This window comes from Ammospiza nelsoni, chromosome 3, assembly GCF_027579445.1.
Source record: "Ammospiza nelsoni isolate bAmmNel1 chromosome 3, bAmmNel1.pri, whole genome shotgun sequence".
NCBI lineage: Eukaryota > Metazoa > Chordata > Aves > Passeriformes > Passerellidae > Ammospiza > Ammospiza nelsoni.
This window is the reverse complement of record NC_080635.1, coordinates 54,225,202-54,243,824: the sequence shown is the minus strand read 5'-3', so window position 1 is coordinate 54,243,824 and position 18,623 is coordinate 54,225,202. Positions and strand designations below refer to the sequence as shown.

Here is an 18,623-nt window from a genome sequence, read left to right as displayed (position 1 = left end):
TGATTCTGTGATTCTCTAGAAGTGTCTCTAACCCAGTGGAGGTCAGGGGCAAAGTGTGTTAACAAAGCAGTACCAGAAACTTTGACAGCATTTGCTTTCCATTTTTTCAGTTGTACATAACCAGTCATTTAGAAAGATAGAGGAAAAATAAACAACCTCATAACTGCCAACCTGAAGATGGAAATTGGACTTGTAACTTCTCAATTGGGTGTCTTTTTTTTCTCTTTTAAACCATTCTTTATAGAATAGGATATGAAACACATTGTTATTAATAAATTTGCACTCCTGCAGCTTGTAAATACTGAAAAATCTTTTACTTTTTTCCTTTAGGTTTCCTAGAGATATGAATTAAGCTCTTGCTCAGGTAGGATAGGGAAAAGCTTAATTGCTTCTTAAGAGCCCAGCATAAGAGAAATATGCAGGGTTAGGCAATATCTGAATTTTCAGTAAGCATATGGGTACAGTAAGATGTTTGCTTACATATTTCTAATATGTGACAATCTGTGACATAACTCAGAAATGCTTTCAAGCTTTTAAGAAGAATATAGATTTGTGTTTAAAGCTCAAGGGGAGAAGAATGATCCTGACCTGCTTGGGTGTCAAATATACAAAGAGCTCATGTTATGTGAATATGGTTAGTTTTTGTTTTATTATAGCACTAAAGCTTTCAGCTAACTGTAGACTCATATAACTAATATTAGGTGTTGCAAATGTTCTTGTTCCTGTATTAATGCAATTAGAGAGCTTTTCCTAAACTTTTTTTTGAACCTCATTACTATGTAATAATTCAAAACTGCTCAGAAAGCTGATGACAAGAACAATGTGGTCCACACAAAGTTGATTTTACATATGCACTTGCTACTGAGACTGATTTCCAGATAGGAGAACATGTGTTACAGATATATATGAAACACATATAAAAAAGGTGTTCTTCAGTTAAAAACAAGCTCTGCCTGTCAGGATGATGAGTGTTCTAGGATTCTGAGTCAATTATAAACTACTCTCTTTCATATACAGAGGAAAAACCCATACTGCTTGTTCCAATTTTCACTGTAACAGTAATTTATAAAGTTTTGTTAATTGGTTGAACGTAGATAAGCAGGCATAATAAAACACTTACATGACAGTTCATAAAAAAGAAGGACCTCTCAAGCCAAATCCATGTCCTACTCAGTGTGTTAGATTTGTCTGTTTTTTCTGTTGCTAATTTTTTTCCCAGTTGCATCTAAAGACTTGAATCCTACAAGTTTTCCTTCCGTAGGATTTCTGCTGCAAGACCTGTCAGATCCAAGGCTTAGATGCTGTTACTAATCCTCACTTACCACCTTCTAAATCATAAAACTGTTATGTAGAGCTTTGGGCTCAGGGCATGTTTCTGTTCAGCAGTCACATGTAAATAGCAGCTTTGGTGTGTACTCTGGAAGACTGGTCTGGGTGTATTTTACCATCAGCTTCACCATTACCAATATCTGATGTATTAATTTAATGCCCTTATTGCTGCTCAGTCACATTGGAACACAACAGTAAAATGCTCTTCTACGTTTGTTATACCAAGAATATCAAGGTATTTACCTCCACTGAGGAGGACCCTAGTACAGATACTCTATTGCTGTCTGAGATCTCAACAAATAAGTTTTTGCTGATTAAACAGATCCTTTGCAGAATTGACCTGCTCTTGTTACATATGCTTTACCATCACTGACCCTAACTAACATTTTGTTAAGATGCCCATTTAAATTTTTACAATTCTTTTAGGAGTTATCTGTTATCTGTTGCCTTCTGTTCCAATTCTACTTTGAGTTATTGTTTTCTTCTGATCCCACCTTGCCTTTTGCATTTTTAAATACCAGCTTTTGCCATGCTGTCTCAAAGATGACACAGGATTGCAGTGTGCTGCTAATCATTTGCTATGTTTCACCATGGAAATGTCTGCCTTTTAGTGCTAAATAAAAACATGAGTTTATATTAATATAGCAGCTTAAATTTATGATGAAAATCTTCTGGCTGAAATATTTCTTATAAACACATGTGTTGTGATAGTGATTATATGAAGAAGCTATGCCAAGTAACAACCTTCATTTACTCTGTTGTAAACTACAGACAATTAACTTTGTATCTCTGACCTCTGATTTAAATGGTCCTTCATCTGGATGATTTCTATCCATGTTGCTTCAGGCAGCAGATTAAATTCATGGTTCTAGGAAAGATGATGGCTATTACTACACAGCATATCCTGATCTCTGAGGATTTGGGGGAAGTTATGAAGTACTGAGATGGATTGAAGTATACACAGGCATCTGGAGGAAAGAACCATTTTTTTTCCTTGATGATTATTATTTCCACAGGAATTTGGCTGCTACCTTTTCATAATTACTTTTTTTTTTAAATTTTTCAGCTAATTCTGGTTCCTTGCAAGGCCCACAGACTCCACAGTCCACTGGTAGTAATTCCATGACAGAAGTGCCAGGCGATTTGAAGCCCCCAACACCAGCATCCACACCTCATGGACAGATGACACCTATGCAGGGTGGCAGGTATGAAAAGGGCTTTGCTTCATTTTTTTATTGCTCTATTTCTACAGCAGTTTAATCCAGTCTTTCCTAGTTGCTTTGGCACTTGTAGGATTTTGTGGTAAACCAGTCAGAGTCTAAAAAGCGGCAGAAAACTACTTATTTTTGGAGGAGAAAGAGGGAAGGGGAGGAAGGAGTAGAGAGATGTCCATTAGCTTTCTAAACACCAGAAAAGGATCAGACAAGCAGCAGTGCAAAGAAGTACATGTCAATATGTCAGTAGTGGGGAGGAAGGTGGAACCCAAGAGCACCTACTTAGAACCACAACCTTCCTCTCCTCACTTATCCTGTACACCTCTGGTCAACAGATCATGCTCAGGAAGGAGAAATGTGTGGTTTAAAGGTGTTACCTGAGTTCAAATTGTGAAAAGCACATACAATAACAGTAGTTGAGATAGCAGAGGGTTCAACTCGGTGGACCAAGAGACCCCTTTCAGTTCTGTGCTCTGTAAGTCTCACAGACTGGCTTAATCTGGAGTGAAGCTGTCTCACCATTCATTAAGGAGCCTTAGCCCTCTGAAGTCCAGCAAAACAGTTTTTTATGACTTCAGCAGGAACATGACCGAGCTCTGTACTGTGTGCAGAGCCACTCCAACTTCTTTTTTGCTCCATCTGTAATGCTGCAGAAAGGATAGCAAGAACCTTCTTTAATCATCTTAATTCAGTTTGAGCTTTCTAGGTAAAAAAGAACAAAACAGCTTCGTAAAATTTCAGGAAGGTTTAGACTTCTAAATGAGTGATAGGAATTCACAAATAGAAGAATTAAATAAAAAACCCTGATCTCTAAGGTAAGTAAACAGAGAAGGCTGAGGGAAAAGTGGGTAGATTCTTTTAAATGATTGTCCATTTTGAAAGTCTTTTGCATCTTCCTTTTATTCATCCTGCACTGATCACTGCCACAACATTTATTGTAGAATTTCTTTTTCTTAAGAATACAGGATGATGTTAATGTTTCTTTCTTTTTAATCTGCCAGAAACAGCGCAGTCAGTGTGCATGATCCCTTTTCTGATGTAAGTGATTCAGCGTTTCCAAAGCGAAACTCCATGACGCCAAATGCACCATACCAGCAGGGAATAAACATGCCAGATATGATGGGAAGGATGCCATATGAACCGAATAAAGATCCTTTCGGTGGAATGAGAAAAGGTATTTTCTTTCTGGTTAAGTGTTCTTCCCTGTATTTTCTTTCTGGTTAAGTGTTCTTCCCTGTGTCTTAGGTAATCAAGATTTTGCAGTCAGAGTGAGCTTTGTCACTGTGATGATGTTGCCATTGGTGTCCTTGTAGCAAAAAGAGAGGTGCAGTGCAGTTGAGTTTCTGGTCTGGTCATATTTTCCCCACTCACAGTCATGCCTGTTATTTTGGAATTAAGAGAATCCTAAAAATGTTTGTAGGAATAAGTTTTGGGAAATGGCGTAAATCATAGGGTTAGAATTTATATTTCTTGATGTTAGTAAGCTATTCTGCAAATCAAGTGCTGGACTTCACTATTAGAAAGTGAAGTGGTGAAGCAACATGCCTGGTTGTAGTAGGACTAGTGTGGGAATTCACTGTGTGAAACTGAGCAAGCCTCCTAATACTCTCTGTCTCAGTTTACATATTTTTCATAATAGTAAAGCTAATTTTTTTCTTACTTGGGCAGTCCCTGACAAAAGGTGATAAAAGGTGATAAACACACTCTAAGTTTGTTTATTTTTAAAAAGCAAAATTTAAAATTAATTTCAAAATTTATTCTGGTCCTTTTGCGTACTTAACCTACAGCTGGTTTTGTGGATATTGTAAGAAGATTTTAAAATTAATCAATCTTGCATGCCTCAGATATAGGAAAGTAGGAGGAAAGAACACAGGCAGGGCTCACAATGGCTGTAAAGAGAAGAGCTGATGGAGGAGATTAAGTGTAAACTAAAACAGAGCAAAAGGGAGATACGGCAAGAAGAGGCTATGAAACTGAGGAAAGGGAGAGATGTGATGAAGTAGGGAGATGCTTTAAAAGAGGTAGTTAATTGAATGTGATTTTTTTTAAAAGCCTTTCCTTTAAATCATTTTGCCTGGACTGTGGACACTAACATATAACACAGTTGAAGGAAGGGAAAACACTCTCTGCTTTAGATTCACTTTAGGTTTATATCTATATGAGATTAAGTGGGTGGGTTGTACTTTCTCATACATTTCACTTCATCCTGTTGAAACAGAAATATCTCTGTTCAGTATCTACTATGAGGGACTGAAGTCTCTTCTGTTTGCTTGGTGATTTAGATCTGATAATGGTGCCTTTTCTTGGACCCATAGATATGCCCGTCCTACTTGAGAAGCTATATTAGGATACAGTATCCTTTCCAAAACAACATTATTGTATATATGTTTATGAGGGTTTTATGGGGGGAAATAAAAATTTGATTCTGACAGCTTTGTAGTTCAAACTAGCAGATTTGCTTTCATCTGTTTTGTCAGGCTTATGTTTGCGTTCATTTTTAGCATTGTTTCAGTGAAAAGAACAAGACTAAAGTTCATCTTCAGCTGTGAAGACCAGAGGGAAGCAGCTGCCTGGTGCCTGATAGCTCATTTCCATAGGAGGAGATTTCTTTCCTTACTTGCAGCTCCTTAATATTATACCCATCATCTTGGTAGTGATGGTGCTTCATGTGTTCCCATTAGACCCCAGAGAGCTTGTTAGACCTCCACCTGCTAATTCTCCTTGGCAGTGTTAGGGATCTGAACATTCTCCTAAAATACTTCATTGAAAAGAAAGTGAACTTCAAACACCCAGATTAATAAATTTCATTTTACTGACTGTTGCAGTGCCTGGAAGCAATGAGCCTTTCATGACCCCTGGACAAATGCCTAACAGTGGAATACAAGATATGTATAACCAGAATCCATCTGGAGCAATGTCCAACATGAGCATGAGCCAGCGACAGCAGTTCTCTTATGGAAGTGGCTATGACAGGAGGTGAGTCAATCTTCGGGAAAAAGCAAATCCCATTAGTGAAAATGATCCTCTCTCTTCCCTTTTCATTTTCCCATTCCACTTTGCAGAGAACATAGCAGCCTACATTTCCTACAGCATCTTACTAAATCACTGGGAGTCAAATCATTGGTAATGAGTGAGTCTGGCTGTTCACAGAAATTAATAAGGAGGAATTGTCACACCTTAGAAATCACTCAGGCTGCAGCAGATCAGCTCGTGGGTGTCTTTGACAGCTGCCTTCAGCTGGCAGCTGGGCTGGGCTGTGATAGCATAAAGTAGCACTTGAGTTGGTCTCCTGGCCATGTTTTTACCTAAACAATTGCTAGTTGGCTTTTAATGAAAAACAAAATGCACAGTCTAAATGTGTCTGATTTGTGGTCTGTGAGTGAATTGCCTTTGGAGAGTCTGGAGTCTGTTGTCAGAGCTGTAGCAGCATCAGTCTTGCAGTGTGTCCAACAGGATTCTCATAAGTTTGTCCTTCAGTGAAGTACACGAAATAAATTTGGTCATCTTTTGTTTATCTGGGGAAAGGCTTTGGAAACAAAAAGTGGTAAAATCACTGATGTCTAAGCATTGGTAGAGCAAGCAGAATGTTCTGGGAATGTTTGGATTAAATTAAGTATTCTGGCAGATTTTGCTGCTGTGGCCATATTCCTGCTTTTCCTTTCATTGGTCTGTGCACTTAGCTTCTCTTTTTGTTTCCTGATGGTAACAGAGCAGTGCAGTGTGGGTTTTTAAAGTGTAAGGGCAAAGTAGTTTTCAGTCAGTAGTTTTAAGTAGTAGATGTGTCAAGTAAATCAAGTATCATCATGCTGTTCAATTGGTCACATTGCTGGGGAGTTGGTGAAAAGTGGAAGGTGTTAAGTGAAGAGAATGTTTCCGTTGAAGGATGTGATTTATTTTATTAGGTTGGCAATTTTGGAAAATAAGTACTTTTTACAGAATGAGGTTTCCTTTGTCATTTTTTTAGGTTGGATCACAGGCTGGGTCCTGAAGGCAGTATGGTACCACCTGGTCAAGGCAATGTGGTGCCTTCAAACAGTGACCCAAGCATGTACTCTCCTAATTGTTACCCTGGCCAGCAAAGGTGAACCCTGATTTCTCTGTTTGTAGTACCCACAGTAACCAGCTAACAGCTGGCAGCCCCTGTGAGAGAGAGCATGCAGGCAGAGTGTGTGGCCTCTCACTGTGTTACTTCTGTTTTGCTCTCTTGTTTAGGCTTTTACCCTTGGTTCAGTTCTTGCAGGGCAGCAGAGGCTCCTGTGAGTGAGTTGATTTCTGCAATAGTAGTATCAGCTGTGAGAAAAGGAGTGTACATCCTACCTTGTGTATCTGCTGCACAGCACAGGACTAGAATGTAGTTTACAGGCCCAAGTTCTCCAGCAGCATTAAATTATCCCACTTCTGAAGCTCCCACAATTTCACCTGGCTTATGGTTATCCTGTGGCTAAAAAGCTGAACATTTAGAAAGTCTTCCCTTATGTATAACATGTGTGTACCTTTGCTGAATTTTGTCTTACTGCATATACTCTTGGGCAGCTACAGACAAGTCCCCTCATTTACATTGTTCTTTTAACAGGCATTGGATAATTTCTCTCCGTCCATGTCATAATTTTAGGGACACTGAATTGCTATTTCTTTCTCTCTGGTCATCTCTTTTTAAAAGAAATTAGTTTTCTACATTTGGAAAAATGAGGTCCCATTAGTTCTTTTAACATGTCAAGTTCCCCAGCTCTCTGTTTCTGTACCTCTTCCTGATACATTACTTCTATAATTATCCTCTAATTGTTGATGTGTTCTCACTGATAGTGTACAGAGAGAAATTACTGACATATTAGCCTGCAATACAGTGCTATTTATCAGTCCTAATGCTTTCCAAGTACTTGATTTCAGCAACCTAAATTTCATTCATATGTGCTTAAAATGTTGCACTGTAGTGCTCCTCAGAGGTCTTAAAGGCCCCAGGTAAGTTTCCAAGTGCAACACAACTTTGTCTCTTATTGTGTATGCTTCATTATGTAGCTTTAATTAAAAATTACACAAACATTACCAAAATTATGAGTACTGTTTTTACTCACTTTAAATTGATATATTCTTGAATAATCCAGAAAGTAGCTTGCTATTAGAATTGGATTAAAATTGTAGCTTGCCACAAGAATTTTTACCTGCAAACTTTTAGCTTTACACCAGATACTTCCCCACCAAGGATGGGCTCCCCATGTCTGCAGCTGCCTTTCTTACCTCTTTGTTGACCATACCCTCGTCCCATTCCTGACTGCTCCCTCTAAATCCCTCTGTTTTATCTTCATTGCTCCTCCTCTCTTCTATCTACTTTACCTCCTTCCTTCTACAACCAGCTCCAGCAGAGCTTACTACCTCAGGCTCAGGACCATAACCAGACTGTACCTTCACCTTGTTTCCAGATGGCAGATACCTTCAAGGTGCAAGATTTTCAGAGGAATTTACTTTTCCTGGTGGCTTGAAAACTCCAGCAGCTCTAAGTATTGATTTGAATGCTTTATTTTAGGCATGAACCATATGGGCAGCAGTATCCAGGACAAGGACCTCCCTCAGGACAGCCACCATATGGAGGACATCAACCTGGAATGTATCCACAGCAGCAGGTAGTAGAGGGGGAAATGGCTATGTTCATAACATCTGTTTAAAAAAATTCACCCCAGGATTCTGTATTGAAAAATTTGTTTATAAAGTGTATGTTTTTTGGCACAGAGGAGCATTGTAATTCTGGTCAAAGTCACAGCCTGTATGGATAAACAATGTATGTGCAGCTGTAGGTAAATGTGTTCCTTACACTGGAAGAATGTAAATTCTAACAGATGTTTTGTGGCTTTGGATGTGCATCAGGTGATTGTCCCAAGTTAATAAGCAGCAGACTGGGAAAGTATAAAGCATAGTTAAGTGAAGTGACAAACAGAAGTGAAGTAACAAGTGAAGGAACAACCTGTTTGGATGGCAGGTTCAAGGGCCTTAATTTAATGTCATGCAGCCAAGTGAACCCAACAAAGAACTGGAACAAAGTAAAATGAGCAACACTCTTAATTATTTTCAGTGCTGTGGTGGGTCATATGAGATACCTATCTTTAATTTAGATCAGAGGACATATTCCAACATGATGTCTCTAGTAATAACATCAAAACATAGGCAAGAATGTTATTGGTGTTAAAAATAGTTTAAACATTTGTACATTGCAGTCTCTCCAATTCCTACAACTCAAAAATACAAATTATATTAATTAATAATTTTTTTTTGTTACATGCATGATTAATACCTTGTGAGCAAAATCCCACATTAGAAGTCAATAGCAAAACTCCACTGACTTCAACAGGATCAGTTTCATTCTGCGTGTTATTGATTCAGTTCTAGTCATACAATACCTGAAGTTGGCTTTCAGAATAGAAAGCATTTCCTTATTATAAAAAACTGAAATGTAAACTAGTTTTGAGCCAATTTCAGATAGTTCTTTTCAGTTTGGGATAGAGCTTTACTAGGAAATTGGGGTCAGGAGTTGGGAGTGTGGTCGGGAGAAACCAAAACAGATCTTAGATTGCACTGTACTAAAAGCATACATAAATTTAAATTTCAGAATTTCTTGCTTATCTCTTTGGTTGATAACATCTCAAAGATGGCATAATCAGAAAACTGTTTTGTTGTTTTTTATGACGAGCATATGCTAGCAGTCTAGGTGATTTAGTGGGGTAACTGCAAAGATATATAACAGAATAGTTTGTGATATTCCATGCTAACATGTGCAGGGAATATATTAACTACATGTTCCTTTAAGTGAGGAGACAGCTAGAATTGTAAAAATATATTTGGCTCTGTCCTTAGTACTGTTTATATATTTTGTACAATGACTCTTGAAAGCAAAATGCATTAATGCAGAAAAGCAGTGGAGAATGAAAGACAAGGATCCTGACCAGCCTCGGCCTCTCTCTCCCATCCCCAGAGGATTCCACTTCTTCATTTAGCTAGACATTCTGTTGCCAGTAGCTTATTTACAATTTCCTAAATCTTACTCTGTAGTAGTTCAGGAGGAATGTGAAAAATGACCCTTTCAAAGCTTTATCTACAACCCAAAGGCTAGGGAATGACCTGCAAAGGAGGTGTTTGGAGCATGAACGCCTGGGGCTAATGAAACACTTGGAGCCAGGTTTTCCAGTTTCTGTATGAATGCTTACATCCCAAGAGCTATTATGCAGCAGGTGCCCTGTCTTGGTTGCAGGCTTTTTGTCCTCTGTGAGGTCTCAGAATTCCGCATCTCAGTGGAGAGAGAGACACGTGGTGCAGTCTCAGTGTCCTGCTGAGCATGTCCACAGGAGGGAGGAGCTCAGGTGCATCACTGTCCTCTGCACTGGGGACCATTGGGCACAGTGGCACTGCATGTGCCAGGGTGTGGGAGTGCTTTTAAAAAGGCACATGCTTCATTCCCAAGTGTCTGCTGTGAGCACTGAGTCACTGTGGCAAAACAAACACGACCTTCTTAGGTGTGGCTGCTGCCAAGTCATTTCTTAATGCAGAAATTGGCCCCAAGGGTGCAATTTGGTACAGCAAGTAGTTCATGTAAGGCTGGACATAGGTATTTCTCAGATAGCCAGAAAGCTCTATAGTAAGTTGAAAAAAAAAATACTTTCATACGATACAGTAGTTGTGGTTTTATGTGCACCAAAGTTGGAAGATGACTTTATGAATCCCAGAGCTGTTTTAACTTTCCTTTATTGAATACAGAGAGAATTTTATCTGATCTTAACTCTAGTACATTAGTATACATTGTACAATGCTACTGAGCTACTGAGTTTCCGGGGGAGCTGTAACTTTGAATTTGCCATAGATCATATATTCAAAAATCACCCATTTAATTCACATTTTTTGCTTCAGAACAGTCAGTGTGGTTTGAACTGTGGAACAAACTCCCACAGGAACTAAGGACCGCTGCAAACCTTACCACCTTCCCCTCAAAGAGCAACATGTCTTTTTTTTGTTCTGCCATCTTAAACATAAATACATTCGAGCTTGTATGGTTTAAAAACCACTCAGCTCTCCCCAAGGTAAAACAGCTTACCTCACACAACATTCCCCATTTGAGAGGGTGAGAAACAAAGAGGGAATAAACCATAGGTGGCAGCTGTTAGTTACATTGCTTAATTCATTACAGAACAGCAGGGTAAGAACCTGCTCAAACTAGAACAGAATGTTTGGATGTGACCATTTGCTGTAATAATCACACAGTAAATTAAATGTGATTAGGATGATTTGGGAAGAGGATGGTTGCCCAAAGAGGACAGTATTCCTGGGAATTACACAGAGTATCAAATGCAGCAGATTGTTTTCTTCTATTAATGAATTTATTGTCTGTAGCTGATGTCATATTGTAAGATTCAGTGTTTCAGACATGCATGCTTGCAGCATATCTTGTTACTTTAAGAGTTTATTCAGTGCTTGTCTCTTGAAAAGATTCACTGGGTGGTTTTGATTTTTTTTAAGATGTTTCTTCTTAATAGACTAAGCATAAAAAAGAAGTGAAAATGTTTTAGTTGGTGAGGACTGTTGCCTTTTCATACATGTCTGAAATGACCAGTGGAATTTAGTCTGACAGATGGGGAAGGAAAGGGAAAAAAATAGAGCAAGCATAAGAAAATTTAGCCCAAGGATAAGCTTCCTTTCAGTATTCAGTTATAAGCACAGCAAAACAGAGGCTTAAAAAGAAAGCATGGATCAAGCCTAACAGCGCTGTGTGCCCGACTCTGGAGTCAGCACGATCCCTCTAGAACTAAGCGCCTTCAGCTTTTTGAATGAGCTTTCATCCAGTATATTTGTATTGTGTGCGGAGTAAAAGTGACACATCTTTCCAAAATTTTCTTTCAGAACTACAAGAGACACATGGATGGCATGTATGGGCCTCCAGCCAAACGCCACGAGGGGGATATGTATAACATGCAGTATGGCAACCAGCAGCAGGAAATGTATAACCAGTATGGCAATGCTTACACAGGGCCTGACAGGAGGCCCATGCAGGGACAGTACCCATATCCATATAACAGGGAAAGGATGCAGGGCCCAGGACAAATGCAGCAGCATGGAATACCTCCCCAGATGATTGGTGGCCCCATGCAGTCGTCATCCTCCAGTGAAGGTCCTCAGCAGAACATGTGGCCAACACGAAATGATATGCCTTACCCTTACCAGAACAGGCAAGGTCCAGGAGGCCCTGCACAGGCCCCTCCGTATCCAGGGATGAATCGCACTGATGATATGATGGTACCTGACCAGAGGATAAACCACGAGAGTCAGTGGCCTTCTCATGTCAACCAACGGCAGCCTTCTTATATGTCATCCTCAGCCTCCATGCAGCCTATCACTAGACCTCCTCAGTCATCCTACCAGACACCACCCTCTATGCCAAACCACATCTCCAGAGCTCCAAGTCCAGCATCCTTCCAGCGTTCTTTGGAAAACCGTATGTCTCCAAGCAAGTCTCCTTTCCTACCCTCCATGAAGATGCAAAAGGTTATACCCACAGTTCCAGTGTCACAGGTCACAGGACCTCCACCCCAACCACCACCGATTAGGAGAGAGATTACCTTCCCCCCAGGCTCTGTAGAAGCATCCCAACCAGTCTTAAAACCAAGACGAAAGATTACCTCAAAAGATATTGGTAAGCATCAAAAAAAAACAACCTTAATATAAATTGCGAGGAAAGGGACTTAGATTCTGGTTTGGCGGTTTTTTTTCACATTTTAAGACACTCTTGACAAATAGTGAACTTTGGTAACTACAGTGTGATGGTTTTCAATAAAAATGTGATAACGTGCATCAGTGAGGATGATAGGTAAAACTCATCCCGACAATCTGACATGAAATGAAAGCAATATTTTATATGGAGACTCAAGGTCTTCACAAATGCATTAAAAATGAAGCTTGCCTCAGATTTCAAAATGAGATGTGTTGAAATGTCCTTTAGAATGTCTGTTAAATCACCAGTACAGCATTTAGCTTAGCAAAGCTTTCCATGTTTTTGTTCCATGGAAGCTCATGCTATTCTGCTCTGTAGCTGGAGTCTCTGCTTTCCTTGAATGGTCCATTAAATCATTCCATAGTATTTGTCGTGTTTGTTTTTCCCCCACTTCTTAAAAAGATCCCCAAGTATTTTCTTATCTTAAGGTTTGGTTACATTTCATCCATTCATCTGAAGTTCTCATACTTCAGATTTCCACGTTCCTGACAGTGTCCTACCTTTGTTTACTGATGAATTGGGTTAGTCAAGCTCTTTAGTTTGTATGATTGTTTCAGGCTCAGCAGTGTCAGGAAGAAGGGCCCTGCCAGGATATTCTCCAGCACTATGGCTTAGCAGCAGTTACAGAAAACTGAACAGAACTAAGCAGTGAAAATAGGGTATTAATCAGTAGCCACTTAATTTAAATTTGCATCCTCACAATGTCACAGTTTACTCTTTCAGAACTCACTAACAGTCTCCAAGGATGCACTAATGCTGTTTTATTTCTCCGTCTTTCTTTTTCCAGTAACTCCTGAGGCCTGGAGAGTGATGATGTCTCTTAAATCTGGTCTTTTGGCTGAAAGTACCTGGGCGCTAGACACTATTAATATTCTTCTGTATGATGACAGCACTGTTGCTACTTTCAACCTCTCTCAGGTAGGTGGGAAAGCATTATACTTCTCAACTTTCACGGGAAGAAAAACTGAAATAAGATACCTACAAAAATGCTGCTGGCTTTTCCAATTTATTCTAATTAACATAAATTTTAATACTGAAAAACTTGCACTTGTTTATGATTGGCAACAGTGAGTAACAAGAGACAGATAGAGGTCACACAGAGGAAATAAAGAAGCCTGAAAAAAGGATGTTTCTTGTAGAAAGGAGAATGTAGGAATATAAGAATTTTAGCACTGCCAAAAGCCTAATGTATAAACTCACACACATGATAGTATAATCCCTCAAAACAGCAGTATGTTAGTAATCTTTCTTAATCTGTGTTTCTTTAAAGACTTTGCAAGACTATATTAAACTGGTTTTTGGTGACAACTTGTCCTGTTCAGTGCTTCCCTGTGAGAGTGTGGGATTTTATTTAATTGCTTATTTTCTGTTCCATTTCTTCTTCCAGTGAATTAAGTTTTCACAGGAATACCAAATTGACAATTTAAAGGCTAAAATCCAGTGTCTATCCATAGTGTACAAACAACACAGGATTTAACAGTGTGTACTTTCGCCTCACTGCCTCCCAGCATTTTTCAGCTGTGCTCTAATCATTTGCCTGATAGGTGGTAGTAATAGATGGCATGCTGATAATTCACGTCATCTAAAATTTGTACAAATTAAATATTCAGTTTCTCTCCTCCATTCATTCCTTGGTTACTAATAGTGTAGCTCATCATTTTTTAAATATAATGACTTTTTTTTTAAATACAGACACAAATGGTACATTACATCCCACCTGACTTTAGAACTAGGGATATCTATAGCATGATTTATCTCACCCAGAAAAAGAGATCTAAAATAGGTCAGATGAATCATACCCTAGAAATGGCCTGTAAAAGACCATTGATTATAAAAGGAATCAAGACAATTAGGTTAGGTTGTGTGACTAGTGTGGGTGTTTGAAGTTAAAGGAGGTGAATCTCCTCTGAATTCTGACAGAAGTTGTGTTAATACACCCTATGCAAATGGCACAGAATACCCAACATATTGTAAATACTTATATTCTTTTTGTTATGTGTGCTTTGGACTCTGTTTCCAATGGCAGCCTGGATCATATGATGCCTCGTAACTCCTGTGGTTTTGATAAGCTTCGGTTTGTTCTTAGTTCTTTGAGAAGTTGGCAATCATAAGAGAATATAGAATGGACAAAATATAGAATGGACATTTTACTGAAAACCCATTAGCCCACAATTTAAAAAAAAACACATTAAAAGCCAGACAATTGAGCTGAATGCATCATAACAACAAAAAAATTTTAATAATAAAACCACTAAGTGTAAATTAATACCAAGTTCAGGTACTGCCTTTCCATAAGAAAATGATTACAAGTTAATTAAGAAGATTAAACATAAATGAAAACTGTTTCTGAAGGGTGACTTACAGCACCAGCTTCCATAAACAGTTTTAAACTACTGCCAGACAAAAAAATGGATCTATTCCAGTAGAGATGAGATATTAATCTAGGATATCAGTACCTGGACCCTGAACTGCAGGTTCCTACATGACAGTTGGTTTTAGAGACAAAGGAGGAAAGGAAAAATTGCAAACTTTAGATATCTAATAAAAGTAGAAATCAGAAAAAATAGCCAAGTTAGGAGCTTCAGTACTCTGTACAAAAAATGAAGAGTAATAGGCATTTCCAAGGGGACAGAACAGCTAAGCCAGATGTCTGCTATGGCTTAAAGGAGACATTTATAAGCTCTGTACGTCTCACAGCTGTTACAGCTGAAACAAACAGAGCTGTCATAATTTGACATTATATACTGTTTGGACAGACTCTACAAGAATTTCTTTTGATTAACTTCTGCCATGCAGGACCTAGCCACAAGTCCACAGCAGGATGAGAGAAATATTCACATATGAATGCATCAGTGTTCCTAGTAAAATTCCATGCAGACAAAAATATTTATGTGATTTTTATGTTCTTTCTTTCTTCTTCCCTCAGTTGTCTGGATTTCTTGAGCTTTTAGTAGAATATTTTAGAAAATGCCTGATTGACATTTTTGGAATCCTTATGGAATATGAAGTGGGAGATCCAGGCCACAAAGCACTTGATCACAAAGCAGCCAAGAAAGATGATAGTCAGTCCTTGGCAGAGGATACTGGAAAAGATGAGAATGACGAATGTATTGACTATTTTGATGAAGATGAGGAGGAGGGGGAGGATGAAAAGGTAGAAGGAGAAGAAAAGAGCATTGTTTTTTCTACTCCTGGTGCCATTGCTGATCCAAGTGAGAGGCCAAAACAAGCCAGTAAATTTGACAAGCTGCCAATAAAGATTGTAAAGAAAAATAACCTATTTGTTGTTGACCGATCTGACAAACTTGGACGCGTTCAGGAATTTGACAGTGGACTTCTCCACTGGCAGCTTGGTGGTGGTGACACAACTGAGCATATCCAGACTCACTTTGAAAGCAAGATGGAGATTCCACCACGCAGGAAAGCCCCTCCTCCCTTGAATTCTCCAAGCAAAAAGAAGGACCTCGAGGGGAAAAGTGAATCTGAGGAGCAGCAAGAAAAGAGTATAACAGCAACCATTGATGATGTCCTCTCGGCTCGGCCAGGAGCACTACCTGAAGACTCAAACTCTGGTTCCCAAACAGAGAGCAGTAAATTTCCCTTCGGGATCCATCAAGCCAAAAGCCACCGGAATATTAAACTGCTAGAGGATGAGCCAAGGAGCCGGGATGAGACTCCTCTATGCACCATAACTCACTGGCAAGACTCCTTGGCCAAACGCTGCATCTGTGTGTCAAATATCGTCCGTAGCTTGTCTTTTGTGCCTGGCAATGACACCGAAATGTCCAAACATCCAGGCTTGGTGCTGATCCTGGGAAAGTTGATCCTTCTTCACCACGAGCATCCAGAAAGAAAGCGAGCACCGCAGACTTACGAGAAGGAGGAAGAGGAGGACAAAGGGGTGGCCTGCAGCAAGGATGAGTGGTGGTGGGACTGCCTCGAGGTCTTGAGGGATAATACATTGGTCACATTAGCCAACATTTCTGGGCAGCTAGACTTGTCTGCTTACACGGAAAGCATCTGTTTGCCAATTTTGGATGGCTTGCTGCACTGGATGGTGTGCCCGTCTGCAGAGGCACAGGATCCTTTTCCAACCGTGGGGCCCAACTCAGTTCTTTCGCCTCAGAGACTTGTGCTGGAGACCCTGTGTAAGCTCAGTATCCAGGACAATAATGTGGACCTTATCTTGGCCACCCCCCCATTCAGCCGTCAGGAGAAACTCTACGCTACTTTAGTTAGGTACGTTGGGGACCGCAAAAACCCGGTCTGCCGAGAAATGTCCATGGCGCTCCTATCGAACCTTGCCCAGGGGGACACATTAGCAGCAAGGGCAATAGCTGTGCAGAAGGGAAGCATTGGAAACTTGATAAGCTTCCTGGAGGATGGGGTCACTATGGCCCAGTACCAGCAGAGCCAGCATAACCTCATGCACATGCAGCCTCCACCTCTGGAGCCGCCTAGCGTAGACATGATGTGCAGGGCAGCCAAGGCCTTGCTGGCCATGGCGAGAGTGGACGAGAACCGCTCCGAGTTCCTTTTGCACGAGGGTCGTTTGCTGGATATCTCAATATCTGCTGTCCTGAACTCTCTGGTTGCATCTGTCATCTGTGATGTACTTTTTCAGATTGGGCAGTTATGACATAAGTGAGAAGCCAAGCATGTGTGAGTGGAGATTAGAGGGTCACATATAACTGGCTGTTTTCTGTTCTTGTTTATCCAATGTAGGAAGAAGGAAAAAAAAAGAATCTTTGCTCCTCTGCCCCATTCACTATTTACCAATTGGGAATTAAAGAAATTATTAATTTGAACAGTTATGAAATTAATATTTGCTGTCTATGTGTATAAGTACATCTTTTTATTTTATTTTTTTTAACCAAAGTTGCTGTCTAGTACATTCAAAGGTCACACTTTTTTTTTCCATAGATTATCCTTTTCAATGTTCTTTTCCATGTTTGTATTGCATATTTTTTGGGAAGCGAACTAGTGACTTTTTAAAAAAAATGTTATGGCAAACCATTGTATGATGGGAAAAAAATGTCACCACTTTGAAACAAAAAGGTGAAAAATAACCAACATACCAAGTTCCTGTGTGTTTTATTTTTTCAGATAAGGAAAAAATAAAAAAAAACTTGTATACCATCACCCAAAGCTCTGTGCAATAGAAGATTCTAGTGATGTAGGTATAGGGGATCAAGAAGGGTGTCAGTCAGTAGTCAAAATCCAAAACAATACTGATTTCTCCTCAGGAGAAATGGTTATATTAGGCTAGGAGCAAAACAAAACAAAATAAGTCAAGTTAAAAGATTTTTAAACAAAACCTGAAGTTAAACATCAATTGCTTCCTCACCAGAACTGTCTTGTCTACATCTTTTTTTTTTTGACCTTCCACAATGACAGTTCTTCACAATTCCTTTAATCATTTTTTAAAATATTTTTTTATTGCCTAAGGGCCGTGATGTATATAGAAGTTGTACATGAAACATACCCTCATTTTTTTTTTTTTAGTACAAAGTTTTTAGTTTCTTTTTCATGATGTGGTATCTACAAAGTGATAGTAGAATTTTTTTTTCTTTCATTTGGGCCATATCTCCAAAAAATAATAAAAAAAAAAGAAAAAAGAAAAAACCCAACACAGAAAACCAACAACTGAGGGTAATGTACAAGTTTCTGTATGTATAAAGTCATGCTCTATTTCGGGAGAGCAGCCGATCACAATTTGCTTTATAAATCAAGGTGTGGAAATGGTTACGTATGGATTGATTTAAGAAAATGGTTACCAGTCTACAGACAAAAAATATATACAGGAAAAAAAAAAGCAAGAAACACAACTTCAAAGATTTTTCAGTGACAAGAATCTGCATTTGTATTTCAAGATAATGTAGTTAAAAAAGAAAAAACTTGATGTAAATTCCTCCTTTTCCTCTGGCTTAATGAATTTCATTTATTCAGTATAAAATCTTTATATGTTCCACATGTTAAGAATAAATGTACATTAAATCTTGTTAAGCACTGTGATGGGTGTTCTTGAATAGTGTTCTAGTTACAGTGTGGGATATCAGAAAGCAAACTAATTACAAGAAAGAGCAATAATGATTATTCTCTTTCCCCTACTTTATTATTATGACCTTCAAAAATATTACGCTATTGTATTGCAGCAACTTGCTCTTCTTTTAGAAAAGCCTTCTCACATCTCAGAGAAGCATTTTTAATTATTATATATAAAACCACGAAGCCTCAAAGGGGAAGACATGGCTGACAAGTGATAGTTCTGACTATGCAGGTACCCAGTCTCCGTGCTGTGTTTGGGGGACTGAAGGCAGATGTTAGAAAAAGTG

At 39.1% G+C, this 18,623-nt stretch overlaps 1 protein-coding gene across 3 annotated transcripts in view; it reads left to right on the top strand.

Annotated features, from left to right (window-relative positions):
• Positions 1-18,294, top strand: part of ARID1B (AT-rich interaction domain 1B) — a 325,120-nt gene extending 306,826 nt beyond the window's left edge. For all 3 annotated transcript variants that reach the window (XM_059467474.1, XM_059467473.1, XM_059467472.1), the window contains 7 exons: positions 2,396-2,534; positions 3,545-3,717; positions 5,369-5,519; positions 8,065-8,161; positions 11,421-12,210; positions 13,076-13,206; positions 15,215-18,294. In XM_059467474.1, coding sequence (XP_059323457.1) covers positions 2,396-2,534; positions 3,545-3,717; positions 5,369-5,519; positions 8,065-8,161; positions 11,421-12,210; positions 13,076-13,206; positions 15,215-16,927 — 3,194 coding nt within the window. In that variant the 3' untranslated portion in view covers positions 16,928-18,294. The remainder of the gene's footprint in view (positions 1-2,395; positions 2,535-3,544; positions 3,718-5,368; positions 5,520-8,064; positions 8,162-11,420; positions 12,211-13,075; positions 13,207-15,214) is intronic.
• The last annotated feature ends 329 nt before the right edge of the window (positions 18,295-18,623 follow it).